The sequence below is a fragment of the Emydura macquarii genome, unplaced genomic scaffold (genome assembly GCF_026122565.2).
Source record: "Emydura macquarii macquarii isolate MOO-44397 ecotype Brisbane River unplaced genomic scaffold, CSIRO-AGI_Emac_v2 contig_2207, whole genome shotgun sequence".
In the NCBI taxonomy this organism is placed as follows: Eukaryota; Metazoa; Chordata; order Testudines; family Chelidae; genus Emydura; species Emydura macquarii.
The window spans coordinates 811,365-825,804 of NW_027132344.1; the positions used below are offsets into that span (position 1 = coordinate 811,365).

General features: G+C 40.9%; 1 protein-coding gene across 8 annotated transcripts in view; it reads left to right on the forward strand.

Moving 5' to 3' along the window:
- HERC2 (HECT and RLD domain containing E3 ubiquitin protein ligase 2) overlaps positions 1 to 14,440 on the forward strand; it is a 216,296-nt gene that overhangs the window by 164,840 nt on the left and 37,016 nt on the right. For all 8 annotated transcript variants that reach the window (XM_067559971.1, XM_067559974.1, XM_067559977.1 and 5 more), the window contains 9 exons: positions 609 to 800; positions 9,540 to 9,693; positions 10,498 to 10,605; positions 12,230 to 12,361; positions 12,689 to 12,847; positions 12,932 to 13,050; positions 13,492 to 13,617; positions 13,861 to 14,016; positions 14,223 to 14,338. In XM_067559971.1, the coding sequence (XP_067416072.1) occupies positions 609 to 800; positions 9,540 to 9,693; positions 10,498 to 10,605; positions 12,230 to 12,361; positions 12,689 to 12,847; positions 12,932 to 13,050; positions 13,492 to 13,617; positions 13,861 to 14,016; positions 14,223 to 14,338 (1,262 nt within the window). The remainder of the gene's footprint in view (positions 1 to 608; positions 801 to 9,539; positions 9,694 to 10,497; positions 10,606 to 12,229; positions 12,362 to 12,688; positions 12,848 to 12,931; positions 13,051 to 13,491; positions 13,618 to 13,860; positions 14,017 to 14,222; positions 14,339 to 14,440) is intronic.

The following is a 14,440-nucleotide window of genomic DNA, read 5'->3' on the forward strand; positions in this document are numbered from 1 at the left end:
TTTCTAGCTCATGTGCCTGTATTGGATGTTTGTAGAGCTGCAACGAGGCCATCAGTACATACTTCTGATTCTAATTGTTATTTCTCAGATTTGGACATGTAGTCTTTCAATCATTATTCAGGTCGACTCTGATTGCACCTCCTGATTGAACTGCTTGTGAGACACCTATAGTGGCATAAACATGTGCACTCACTTAAAGAAGAAAAAATAATTAGTAACTTGTTCTGTAACTGTTGTTCTGAGATGTGTTGCACATGTCCATTCCACGACCCACTCTCCTTCCCCTCTCTATCGAAATATGTCCATTAAGAAGGAACTGAGGAGGATCAGGGTGGCCCTACCTTTTATGCCATCATGCAGCAACAGGAGGCAGCAGAGGGCACATGGGCTGCCTGATGGGTATCTCTGAGGGAAAAGCCTGATGCTAGTACACTGGGTGTGCACATACCTGAAGTGGAATGGACATGTGCAACACATCTCAAACAACAATGGTTACAGAACAAGTTAGTGACCATTTTGGGTTTTTAAGGCAAGTTAACTCATTCTGTTGCATAAAAATCTCTTTTTTCCATCCTCTTCATCAGTTATTTCTTCAATTTCTCTTTCAGGATGTAGAAAGCCAAAATAAAGTATCTGGTCCAGAACCCCAGTACTTGGATGAGTTTACTAGTCTTTTAGTGCCAGATGACACACGAGTCATGGTTGACCTACTGAAGCTTGCTGTCTCTGCCAGGGCTGGTGAGAAGGGAAAGGATGTTCTTTCTGCTGTGCTGTCTGGAATGGGCACTGCCTACCCACAGGTCAGAGTGATTTTTGTTGTCTTAGTGGATTTTAACTATACTTTCTCATTTTGTTGAGATGACTTCTAGCAGTTGAAGTGTAGTTCAGAAGATGTAGCTTTTTACAAACATGAAGACTAATAATATTACACATAGATGAACTGGAATACCAAATGAATATAGATGTTTGCTGTAAAAATCAATGAGTCAATTTTATAAATTTGCCAACATACAAATTTGCAAACATTTTCATTCAAAGCTGAAATCTTACAAACTAGATATGCCAATTTAATAAATGTTATAGCCAGTACCAGAATGGAATTGAATTAGGACAATTCTTTTTATGAGTCCAGGAAGCACTGGCTTGCTAACTTTAACACCAAGCTCATTTCAGATCTTCATTTGCCTTGGAGTGTGGTTTTCAAAGCAGTACACTTGGTTATTCTTAATCAACAAGTTTATTAATTCACTAACAATCACATAGATGTGTATATAACCAACAGTTCAAGTTTAAATTCACCGAACATTCTAAGCATGTACTGAACGCAATACACACGTGCAATTCTGTAAGCAGTTAACATAGGTCAGTGTTGGGGCCCAGCAGCTATACTAAGAAACAATATAAATCACTAAAATTTCTTACTACATTTACTTATAGTCGTCATTATCAATTCTTTAATAACTGTAATACATTTATTACCCTTTAAGTATTTCTCTTAGTAAGAATGTGCTTGTTTTAAGACACTCTTATGAAAATATTTTCCACTATTTCTTGTGTTTAGTTTGATAGGGCTTATATAAATACATAAATATCAATACAATTGCATAAAGTTATAGTTTGAGGTTCTCTTTTGCAAAGGTACTTGGATTTACACATTAGAAGCCTGTATATAGCATTGCTTAGTTAAAATCCAAAATACACTCGGTAGATGGAGTGTAGACTCAAAGTAGCTTTCAGTTACTTATATTAAAAAACACCAAGAGAAATGAAATCTCATGACTTCTTCTCAGTCCTGGGAACCCTGGTATTGGAGAGAATCGGTCCAAATGTGTGATAGCACTTCTGGATTTTGGTCTTTCTTTTGTGGATTCTGCAAAATCTGGGATCCTACAGAGTGACTCAGTTTATATATTCTTTTGGGGTTTGTTAAAAAGATAGCTGCTTTATTGTTTGTTGCTTACTTGCCACATGGGCTGTCTGTTTCTCTGCTGCTTCCATCAATAACAAATAGATGGTATCAGTGTCTAACAAATTCTCATCCTTTTTCAGTCAGAATGTCTTTGTTTAATTTATTTCAAGGATTATATTCCTCTATTAACTACTAAGTACTAATTGTAATTCCCTCCTCCTTAAGTTATTTCATTTATTATTTTAAAATTATGCACATGATAGTTGCTTATATTCAGTATTCTTTCCTTGTGCTAGATAATTCATATCCTTTCTGCAGTGCAACAATCCTTTATAGTTACTCTAAATGTATTGGGCCTAGTCCACATGTTTGTTTGTTTTGGTTTTTTTTATTTTATATATAAGTATTTTGCATCCTTTGGGATTTACAATTGAACAAGAAACATTTATTTGAAGAAACCAGATAGCTTATCCACATATGGAGGGATGGTGTTTTTGATTCATGAAGCAGACAAATGTACAGTTTCTTATTTGGGATGAAACTAGTTGGTTTGACTTTATTGGCTTGACTTTATCAAGAAGTTTGATCTATGGAATAGTTTTCTGGGTGTCTCAGCAAACTATTCCTTAAACAGTTCATAGCTGCTTTAATCTCTAGTGCTTAATTTACACTACACAGTTGTTTGCCAACTCATGGGATTCTCTTTTGGCAGACAGTGAGTTGGGAAGCTCTATCCATATGCAGATCATGAGTGACTGTTATCTGAGAGAATAATGATGGTCTGAAAACTGTTTACATATCCTATTTTTGGGGTTTTGAGGTTTCTTAAATAATCATAGAATCATAGGGCAGGAAGGGACCTTGAGAGGTCATCTAGTCCAGTCCCCTGCACTCATGGCAGGACTAAGTGATATCTAGACCATCCCTGACAGGTGTTTGTCTAACCTGCTCTTAAAAATCTCCAATGATGGAGATTCCACAACCTCCTTAGTCAGTTTATTCCAGTGATTAACCACCGTGATAGCTAGGAAATTTTTCCTAATGTCCAATCTAAACCTCCCTTGTTGCTGTTTAAGCCCATTGCTTCTTGTCTTGTCCTCAGAGATTAAGAACAATTTTTCTCCCTCCTCCTTGTAACAACCTTTTATGTACTTGAAAGCTGTTATCGTGTCCCCTCTCAGTCTTCTCTTCTCCAGGCTAAAGAAACCCAGTTCTTTCAGTCTTGCCTCATAGGTCATGTTTTCTAGACCTTTAATCATTTTTGTTGCTCTTCTCTGGACTTTCTCCAATTTGTCCACATCTTTCCTTTAATGTGGCACCCAGAACTGGACACAGTACTCCAGTTGAGTAATAAGTGTACTCTCTATGCCATTATCTAAATCTTTGATGAAAATATTGAACAGAACCGGACCCAGAACGGATCCCTGAAGAACCCCACTCGTTATGCCCGTCCAGCATGACTGTGAACCATTAGATAACTTCTTTCTGGGAACGGTTTTCCAACCAGTTTTGCACCTATCTTATGGTAGTTCCCTCTAGGTTGTATTTCCCTTGTTTGTTTAAGAGAAGGTCATGCAGGACAGTATCAAAAACCTTACAAAAGTCGAGATTATACCATATATACCACCTCCCCCCATCCACAAGACTTGTTACCCTGTCAAAAAAGGCTATCAGGTTGATTTGACATGATTTGTTCTTAACAAATTCATGCTGACCGTTACTTATTAAATTATTATCTTCTAGATGTTTGCAAATAGATTCTTAATTATTTGCTCCATTATTTTTCCAAGTACAGAAGTTAAGCTGACTGGTCTGCAATTCCCCAGGTGGTTGTTTCCATTTTTGTAGGTGGGCACTCTATTTGCCCTTTTCGAGTCTTTTGGAATCTCTTCTGTCTTCCAAGACTTTTCAAAGATAATCGCTAATGGCTCAGATATCTCCTCAGTAAGCTCCTTGAGTATTCTAGGATGCATTTCATTAGGCCCTGGTGACTTGAAGACAGCTAACTTATCTAAGGAATTTTTAACTTGTTCTTTCCCTGTTTTAGCTTCTGCTGCTGCCTCATTTTTGCTGGCATTCACTGTTAGATGTCTAATTGCCACCAACCTTCTTGGTGAAAACGGAAACGAAGAAGTCAATTAGCACCCTGCCGTTTCCGCATTTTCTGTTATTGGTTTTTCCCCCTCATTGAGTAACAGGCCTACCCTGTCCTTGGTCTTCCTCTTGCTTCTAATGTATTTAGTGGAATGTTTTCTTGTTCCCCTTTACGTCTCCAGCTAGTTTAATCTCGTTTTGTGCCTTGGCCTTTCTAATTTTGTCCCTGCATACTTGTGTTTATTTGTTTATATTCATCCTTTTTAATTTGACTTAGTTTCCACTTTTTGTAGGACTCTTTTTTGACTTTTAGATCACTTAAGATCTCCTGGTTAAGCCAGGGTGATCTCTTGCCATACTTCCTATCTTTCTTATGCAATGGGATTGTTTGCTCTTGTGCCCCTTAATAATGTCTTTGAAAAACTGCCAACTGTCTTCAATTGTTTTTTCTCTTAGACTTGCTTCCCAGGGGATCTTACCTACCAACTCCCTGAGTTTTCTAAAGTCTGCCTTTTTGAAATCCATTGTCTTTATTTTGCTGCTCTCCCTCCTACCATTCCTTAGAATCATGAACTCTTATCATTTTGTGATTGCTTTTGCCCAAGCTGCCTTCCACTTTCAAATTCTCAACCAGTTCCTCCCTGTTTGTCAAAATCAAATCTAGAACAGCCTCTGCCCTAGTAGCTTTCTCCAGCTTCTGAAATAAAAAATTGTCTCCAATACATTCCAAGAACCTGTTGGATAGTCCGTGCCCTGCTGTGTTGTTTGTTTCATGCTTTGGGAGATAGATGTTAATCTCCCATTGCTTTTAGTTCCTTTTAGAGGAGCTAATGTCTGGAATAAATGAAGAGACGATTACTGAAATCCTAGATGTCATGCGAAGGGGAATAGTGATTGCTCCCTGACTGAAGGGGAAGAGAGAAAGTTACAATAACTTATTACCAATATATTCAAGACATAGACGATATCTGTACATCTCACTTTGCTAAAGATTCAGGCATTCCTAAGATTCTACACTTGGGTGAGATGAATCAGCTTAAATTACACGGGTCTTAAAAAGTAAGAAACACAGTTCTGAAATATTAAGTCTCATAGTGGATGACACAATAGAACATAAGAAACTCCAGTTCCTGTCTCTTCCTTTTCTATCCTTTCCTCTCCTGCTCACAGTTCCATAACAAGTGCTTTTCTACTTTCCTGGTCCTCCTCGCTCCTCTGATGGTGCTGCCAATTTGAGCATGGCCACAGGGACAATGGTCCGGACTGTGGCCTTATTGATGGTGATTTCTTTCAGGGATGCTGCAAACCGGTTCCGTGAGAGGAGCATTAGTACCGCACTCCTCCATCCCTCAGAGTTCGATGCCACACCTGGACTCAGACTCTGACCAGGACAGTTCACGCATTTCAAGCCGGGGAGAACCACCACACCCAGAACAGAAGCCCCTCCCCTAGCTCAGGTCCTGGCCTCCTCATCGTTGTCACGGGTCAAGGCGGTCGTGGGACCCTTGGCTGTGGTGCCAATGGATGACTTCAAGGTGCATCAGGACCTATTGAAAAAGGGTTGCCTATAATTTGGGCTTCAAGATAGAGGAGCTGGACAAGCTGGTTGACGAGCTCTTTGGAATACTGGCCTCGGCAGCCCCTCTAGCAGGGTGGCCCTCCCAATCCATGATGAGGTTGTTAAACTGGCTAAGGACCTGTGGAAAACTCCAGCCTCCCTGCCCCTCACCTCTAAGAGGGCAGAGAGGAAATACTATGTGCCGGCTAAGGGTTTGAATATCTTTACACTCACCCCGCGCCAGGATCCCTGATGGTCAGAGCCGCCAACAAAAGGGACAGACGGGAAAGTCAGCTGAAACCATAAGCACAAAGATGTGAAGAGACTCAACTTATTCGGTCAAAAAATTTATTCCACAGCCAGCCTACAGCTACAGGTAGTGAACCAACAGGCGCTGCTCGGTAGATACCACTTCAGTATCTGGCAGTCACTGGACAAGTTCGTGGACTCATTGTCCCCCTCCTCCAAGCAGGAGTTTGAGGCCATCTTAGAAGGGGGGAGTTCAGTGGCCAGGGCATCCCTGCAAGAGACCTCCGATGCAGCGGACTCTGCAGCCAGGATGATGGCCTTGGCCATATCGCTGAGATGGGCCTCGTGGCTCCAATCCTTGGGGCTCCTGTCAGAGGTCAGCAGTCTATGCAGGACCTCCCTTTTGATGGCGCGGCCCTCTTTGCCAAGCAAACGGATTCCAAGCTGCATGGCATGAAGGACTCAAGGGCAACTTTGAGGTCCCTCGGCCTTTATACACCTTCTTCTTCCAGGAGGCACTTCAGGCCCCAGCAGGAGCAGCGATCTGGGAACCCTCCCACAGAGGCTCCTATAAGAAGAAAAACAAAGCTTACAAGAGGCACCAGAGCCGCTTGTCATCTGCCGGCCCTCGACCAGGCTCTAGCTGACATAATTGGGGCAGAAAGCAGGCCTTTTGAAGGTGTGCCCGAGAGCGACCTACCAGTCCTACTCACGGATCCAAGCCCCCTTCTGTTTTCCTCGTTTGGCCTGTTTCCTCTCAGCCTGGGCTGCTGTAACATAGGACACATGAGTGCTTGCAGAATGGCTATTGGTTATACCCTCTAGTTTGCCTCACTCCCGTCTTCCCACCCACCCTCCCTGTCCCTCTTCAGGGACTCCTCTCACGAGTAACTCCTTGAGGAGGAGATGTGAGCACTTCTGCAGGTGGGTGCAGTGGAAGGGGTTCCACACGACTTACAAGGTCAAGGTTTTTACTCCTGTTACTTCCTAATCCTGAACGCAAAGGGAGATCTGAGACTTATCCTGGACTTAAGACGCCTCAACAAGTACCTCAGAAGACTAAAGTTTCACATGGTTTCCCTGGCCACCATCATTTCCCCTCTGGATCCAGGTGACTGGTATACCGCTCTGAATTTAAAGGACGCTTATTTTCACATTGCGATCTTCCCTGGTCACAGGAGATGCCTGAGGTTTACGGTAGGAAACCTCTCAACTGCGCCAAGGATCTTCACCAAGTGTATGTCAGTGGTGGCAGCATACCTCCCAAGGAGAGGTGTGCAGGTGTTCCCTTACCTGGACAATTGGCTCATCAGGAACAGGTCAAGGTCTCAGGTTCAGGCCAGCATCACGGTTACCTGGAACATTTGCCAAGCACTGAGTCTCCTAATAAATGAGTAAAAATCAACATTAGTCCCTGTACAGAGGATAGAATTAATTGGGGCAATGCTGGACTCGTCCAAGGCCAGAACATTCCTCTCAAAAGGGTCCTGGCAATGACAGAGATCATAACCCGCATTTCGTCTCGCCCCCTCATGACAACGAGGGTATGCCTCAGGCTCCTGGGCCACATGGCGGCCTGCATCTATGTGATCCCCCATGCCAGACTACACCTCAGACCCCTCCAGATGTGGTTGGCGTCAGGGTACTCTCTAGTCAGACACCACCTGGACAGGATCCTTACAGTTCCTCTGGAAGTACTTATCTCCCTGGTGTGGTGGACGGGTCCACGTCAGGTACTCTCGGGAATGCCCTTCCAAGAGCCCCAACTGTTGGTAATACTGATCTCCAATGCCTCAGACCTCGGATGGGGCGCTCACTTGGGTTCCCTGAAAACCCATGACATGTGGACCTTAGGGGAACTGCAGCTATACAGCAATATCAAGGAACTCAGGGCAATTCGTCTGGCTTGTACAGTCTTCCTACCACATCTCTCCAAAAAAGTGGTGCACATACTCACGGACAATACGGCCACAGTGTACTATATCAACAGATGGCCCCCAGCCCAGTGCAAGGAGGCCAGGCGTTTCTGGGACCTTTGCATCACTCATGACATTCACCCAATAGCAGTTCGTCTCCCGGGAGTCAACAACTCTTCAGCGGACTGTCTCAGCAGAGCCTTCTGCTCTCACCATGAGTGGCAACTTGCATCTTCCAAAGGTGGGGAAGTTCCCAAGTGGACCTCTTTGCCACCAGGGCCAACAGGAAATGCCATCGTTTCTGTTCACGTCAGGGACTCAGTGCAGGCTCTGTCACTGACGCCTTCTCCTTTCCTGGTCAGAGAACCTCTTGTATGCCTTCCCTCTGATCCACAAGGTCCTCCTGAAAGTGGTCTCTTGTTTTCACCTTAACCAGGATATTTTCTTACCTGTCTTTTTTCCCAAACCTTGCAGTTCCAGTGAAGAGGTGGCATCTACATTTGCTCGATGTGAGACAGGCCCTGGTGTTTTACATTGACAGAACCAAGCCTTTTCGCTGCTCAATGCAACTCTTTGTGGCAGTTCCAGACCGGATGAGAGGACTGCCATTTTTTTCGCAGTGGATCTCAAAGTGGATCATGGCCTGCATCCGAGCCTGCTATGAGCAGGCTGGAGCGGCACCTCCAATGTCCTTGACAACCCACTCAATGGGAGCGCAGGCATCATCTGCAGCCTTCCTAGTGCATGTCCTCATTCTAGACATCTGCAGGGCAGCTACCTGGTCATCGGTACATACCTTCGTGGTCCACTATGCCTTGATGCAGCAAGCTCGGGATGATGCTGGCTTTGGTAGAGCGGTGCTTCAACTGTCATGTCCATGAACTCCTGCCCGCCATTGTAGACGCCGCTGGTGAGTCACCAAAATTGGAAATGGACATAAGCAAGCACTCAGAGAAGAAAGAATGGTTACTTACCTCATAACTGTTCTTCGAGATGTGCTGCTCATGTCCATTCCACACCCGTCGTCCTTTTCCTCACTTGGAGTTCCAACAAGAAGGAACTGAGAGGGAGGGGGATCTGGAGGCGCCTATATGTGGGCGCATTTGCGCGCCACTGCGGGGGCACTGCAGCCAGGTTGTATGGGTACCACTGGGGGGCAAAGTTTTCCGGCACCAGTGCATATGGAGCATACACACACCTAAATTGGGAATGGATATGAGCAGCACATCTTGAAGAACAACAGTTACGAGGTAAGTAATCATTCTTTCATGCCTCTTTTGGATTTAATGTAATTTATAGATTAAAGGACTATCTACACCACATCACTGACTCAGTGAGGGACAGTTCACTATTATGGATATATCTACTCCCCATTAACTACATCCTATGTAACACCTGCAATAAGTGATGTTCCCGGATTACCAATCACTTCTTATTCTTTTTCAAATCAAAACCCTTGACCCCTGTATCCGGGTTACTGCAGATTATGTATTCTTTGCACCTGTTAAAATTTCTAACCAAACTCTGCTCTCGTCAATAATCTGTACACTATACCCAGATGTCCAGCAACTCTTTGTGTAAACTCTGTGGATTGTTTGTACTTTTAAACATTACCTTTAATAAAATTTGCTTCTTGTTGCATTGTTCTCATAACTTAATTCATAGCCCTTATGCTGGAATGCTGGAATGTAATGGTCAAGACGCCAAAAAGAATGGGGATCAGGGCTTGCTCTAGTTATCAGTTTTTTTTCTAGACGACTGAAATGATCTCTTTATGAAGATGTGTATAATCAGTTGAGATATATTTTTTCAGGTTGCTGATATGTTGTTAGAGCTGTGTGTTACAGAGTTAGAAGATGTGGCTACAGACTCGCAAAGTGGTCGTCTTTCTTCACAGCCAGTGGTGGTGGAAAGTAGCCATCCATATACAGATGATACTTCCACCAGTGGCACTGTTAAAATACCAGGTACTGAATACTGATAAGTTTTAAATGAGAGTCAAACATATCCATTCAGTTACTTAAATTATGCAGATTTTCAGGAAAAGGCACCTAGTTTCAGTTTACAATAATCCATTTTGAATCTTTACTACAATGTTTGAATAAATGGTGTAGTTTTAACATACCTGTTAGGTTGTTATTATCAAGTATAGACATTTTTCTTTCTTGCACCTCTAAATGTACTCTTCATGGATTCAAGTTCTGTGGGCAGTACTGGATTTGGTACACTGCTGCTCTGCAGCTATAGATCACTGCCACTTTTTATTTCATTACGATATTGGGAGAAGCTTGTCTGTAATCAGCTTGCATATAATCTTTATCAGGGCCAGAAATAAACTAATTTTTTGGTCCTTTGCCTTAGCCATTAGACCATACTTTTTCTCTCTGCATTATGGTTTCATTTTGAAATGATTTAATACTGTCCAAAAGTTTAGACCTCTGATGCAGTTAGTCATTTTGCTTCAACTTGCATTTATGCATTGCTCTGACATGCTTTAACAGATCATGTAAGGCTTGGAGTGTTCTGAACTTTGTCATGTACAGTTGGCCCAAACTCATGGGTGGTGTGTGGATCTATACTATGTAATGCTTTTAAGGAATAATAATTATGGGCAAATAATTATCATGATAGAAAATAGCTTTGTTCTAGCATGATTGTAGATTCTTATAGAACAATCCAAACAGTGTTTTACTTCACTGGATTTTTAAAAGCTTAAATATTTCCTATTTTATTTATTGTTTAATTATATAAAGTACTTTGTTACTGTTTAGGTGCTGAGGGACTTAGAGTAGAATTTGATCGCCAGTGTTCTACAGAGCGGCGCCATGACCCACTCACCATAATGGATGGTGTCAACAGGATAGTTTCAGTCCGATCAGGTGATGAGACTCAGATATTATATTTGCTTTATTTTTTTAAGTGCTTAATTTATCTTACTGTTGAGTGTTGGATGAAATGTACACTTATTGTGTCGCAAATTATAGATTTATTTTGGGTGGAGAATAGGCTAGGAAAATACTTAAATACATATCAAATATTGATTTACAATGTTCTTAATTAAGAACATTTTAAAAATTTAAGCAGTTGTCTCAATACATCAGATTATTCCTGAAGCGTGCATAAGCATAACTAAAACATGTGAAGATTCTGTGAATTATTTCACAGAAGCAACTTTTAATATTTGTACATATATGCAAAGTAATTTCTATGGTGCAAATAAAGTAGTGCATTTTACAGATGAATTTCAACCTTAATCTGTGGCCTAAATTATTTTTGAAAGACTCCACATTTAAAATCTGCTTTAACATTCCAATCTCTATCTATAAAGACCATTATGAGCTGACAGCATGTAGTAATTATTTTGGGGGCAGAATTGAAACTTACTCTTTAAATTGCTTTACATTTTAATTTGTTGCTTAATAATTCCATTGTGATTTGTAAAAAAGTTTCCCTGATTATGCCTTAAATTCAAATGTAAATGCTGACTTTACTGTTAAATGCCCAAATGGTTCCTACTATGTGTGGTGTGCGATTTTCTATATAACCAAGATATTTATTGTTAATGACTTTAAACAAAATGTGAAACAGCATTTATATAAAAGGAGTGCTAGGTTTTTTTTTCTTTTTAAGAATTTTAAAGTTCTGGAAATAGTAAATGCAAATCTTTCTGCTCTCAAGTGTGCTAAATAAAATCTGATGGGGCATAGGCTAGAGAGTTTTTAAATGCTACCAACTGCTTTTTCTTCCTCTCCTCTTTCCCTCATTTCTCCTATATGTGTAGGTTCTCTTATTGTTTTAAATGTTTTCTCTGTAGGACTTTTACTTCAGGAATAAAATAGGCTTAAATAAAAAGGACTGTGTGGTAATTTATAACTGTTGGCAACTATTCTGTTATCAGTTTCTGAAGAGAAAGCAAATGGGTGTGCTTGATCAGCCTCTCTCTCTGGGAATAACCCAGTGAAGGCAGGGAACTGGGCAGCCTGGAAATACTTGGTCAGAAGGGAGTGAGACTCAGGTCTACACCCAGAAAGACAGCAGCTGAAGAGCTGGAAGTCTGAGAGTGGGTGCTCTTGCTGGACCATTGAGGGGAAATACAGGTGCAGTTGCCCTGAACTGTGGCAGTGGGAAAAGGTTCTAAATATTGAATTCATTTTGTATATTATGGATTGCATGTTATCAACGTATTTTTTCAACAGGACAGTTGACTTTCAGAGGTTTAACATACTTTGGTATTAAAACAACTGATGGCATCTCTTAGATGGCAATTTAAATTGAGCTTTTCAAACAGGAACAAAGTTGTGTTAGGAAATCACTTCTTGTCTTGGATTTTACTTATTTTTAATAGTACATTCACGTGCTTCATTTACAGATTTTTTTAGGATACGTTCATTTAATGCTTAGAGCTATTAATATGTAGTAGCCATGTGCTATTTTATGGATGACTTGAATAATCATTAAACAGTATAGGTGAAAATATATGTATGTACTATCCCACTGTAACAGGTCGTGAATGGTCCGACTGGTCTAGTGAACTGCGAATTCCAGGAGATGAATTAAAGTGGAAGTTCATCAGTGATGGCTCTGTGAATGGATGGGGATGGCGATTCACTGTTTACCCTATCATGCCAGCTGCAGGTAAATCATCCTATATGGTAGGAAGAGAGAGTAGATTTACAGACCTGCTTCTCACAATTATATTTATTGCATGATCCATATATTCATAAACAAAGGTTGTATTATCCACTTACACATGTATATTTAGAAAACAGAATGTGTCAACAAGGTAACTAGATATGTATACAGATAAGTGAGGAAACTGTGTTGTGATACTCTCCTTAGAAAGATGAGTGTCTGGATTGGAAATATTTGTTTTATAGTGAGTGCTGAATATGTTAGACCTCAGGCCACTCACTAAGATTCTCATTTTAATAAAGGACTAAAAAGCTAACAATTTTTTCACAGGCCCTAAAGACCTCCTTTCAGATCGCTGCATTCTTTCTTGTCCATCAATGGATTTGGTAACATGTTTGCTGGATTTCCGCTTGAATTTTGCTTCCAACAGGAGTATAGTTCCTCGCCTAGCAGCGTCACTTGCAGCATGTGCTCAATTGAGTGCCCTAGGTAGGTGCATATTCAAAATGGTCTGTTGATTAGATGTAAAAATGATATTTTAAGCAATTTAGATTTTTCTTTTTGCCATTTTAGCTGCTGGACATAGAATGTGGGCCTTGCAGAGACTACGGAAGCTGCTAACCACAGAGTTTGGACAATCTATTAACATAAACAGGATTCTAGGGGATAATGATGGAGAAACACGAACTATAGTAAGAAACTCAAACTCTCGTTAGTAACGTTTTGCTCTAATTTGTTAAATGTTTAAATGAATGTAATACTCTTAAAAGGTGCTGGATACATCTCTAATAACTGAAATTCTGTAGTTATCTACAGAACAGGGTAAGAACAGGTGGGCAGCCTTCCCCACACCAGCCTGCCTGTTCGCTTCAGACTTACTCTGCAGGCTCTTTACTTAGGGGTGTAAGATTAATTCATACTCCATACCATTTAGTTTTTTGCATCTAGGATTGCCAGAAAGGGTGATAGTGATATGGACACTTGCCTATTCAGAGATGGACTGAGATCACTGGTGTTCCACATTAGTTACTAAATTGCAATTAATTTTCCATCACAACAACTGTAAGAATTTCCCTCTCCTAGTGTTGTATATTACATGTATAAATTAATTTTTTGTTGTTGCTTTTATTCAGAGTTTCACAGGCAGTGCTTTAGCTGCTTTGGTTAAAGGCCTTCCAGAAGCTTTGCAGCGGCAGTTTGACTACGAAGACCCTATTGTGAGAGGAGGAAAGCAGTTGCTTCACAGTCCTTTCTTTAAGGTAACAAGATATAAATATTGGATACTTAAGTAGCATAGTTCTGTTTAGAATTTTATATTAGCAGGCATGTATGGTAACAAAGTAAAATGACACTTTCAGAAAACTGCTGCATCAGGAACATCCAGTCAAGGGTCCACTGAATGCATGCTCATTTCCAACTGGAATTTAGCATCACTGAACTAAATCACTCCTCAGTTGCAGCCAAAATGCAATATAGCTTAAGAACTTTCTTTGTTTTTGCAGGTGCTTGTAGCTCTTGCTTGTGATCTAGAATTGGACACTCTTCCTTGCTGTGCAGAGACACACAAATGGGCTTGGTTCAGAAGATACTCTATGGCTTCTAGGGTTGCTGTTGCCCTTGATAAGAGAACTTCATTACCTCGCCTTTTCCTTGATGAGGTATTGCAGGAATTCATTTAATAGAGGATAGCGGAACATGTGTGTGTGTGTTAAAAGAAATTAATGAATTATGAACTGCTGTATTAACAGCATACTTAAATCTGAGGAAGAAAATGTGCTGAGATTTAAAAAGTCTTATATCAAGTGTTATTTTAAGAGTAACTGGTATTTTCAGTAATGATTTCTAATCCAATCTAATATTGCAGGTGGCAAAGAAAATCCGAGAATTAATGGCAGATAATGAGAATATGGATGTTCTCCATGAGAGCCATGATGTCTTTAAGAGGGAGCAAGATGAACAGCTTGTCCAATGGATGAATAGGTTATTATTTTAATCTACCATAATGTATTGGTCTTGATATTTCAAATTTGAATGTTAGAATGAGAAGCTGAGCATATCACAGCTTCCGCTTTTTAATCTTGC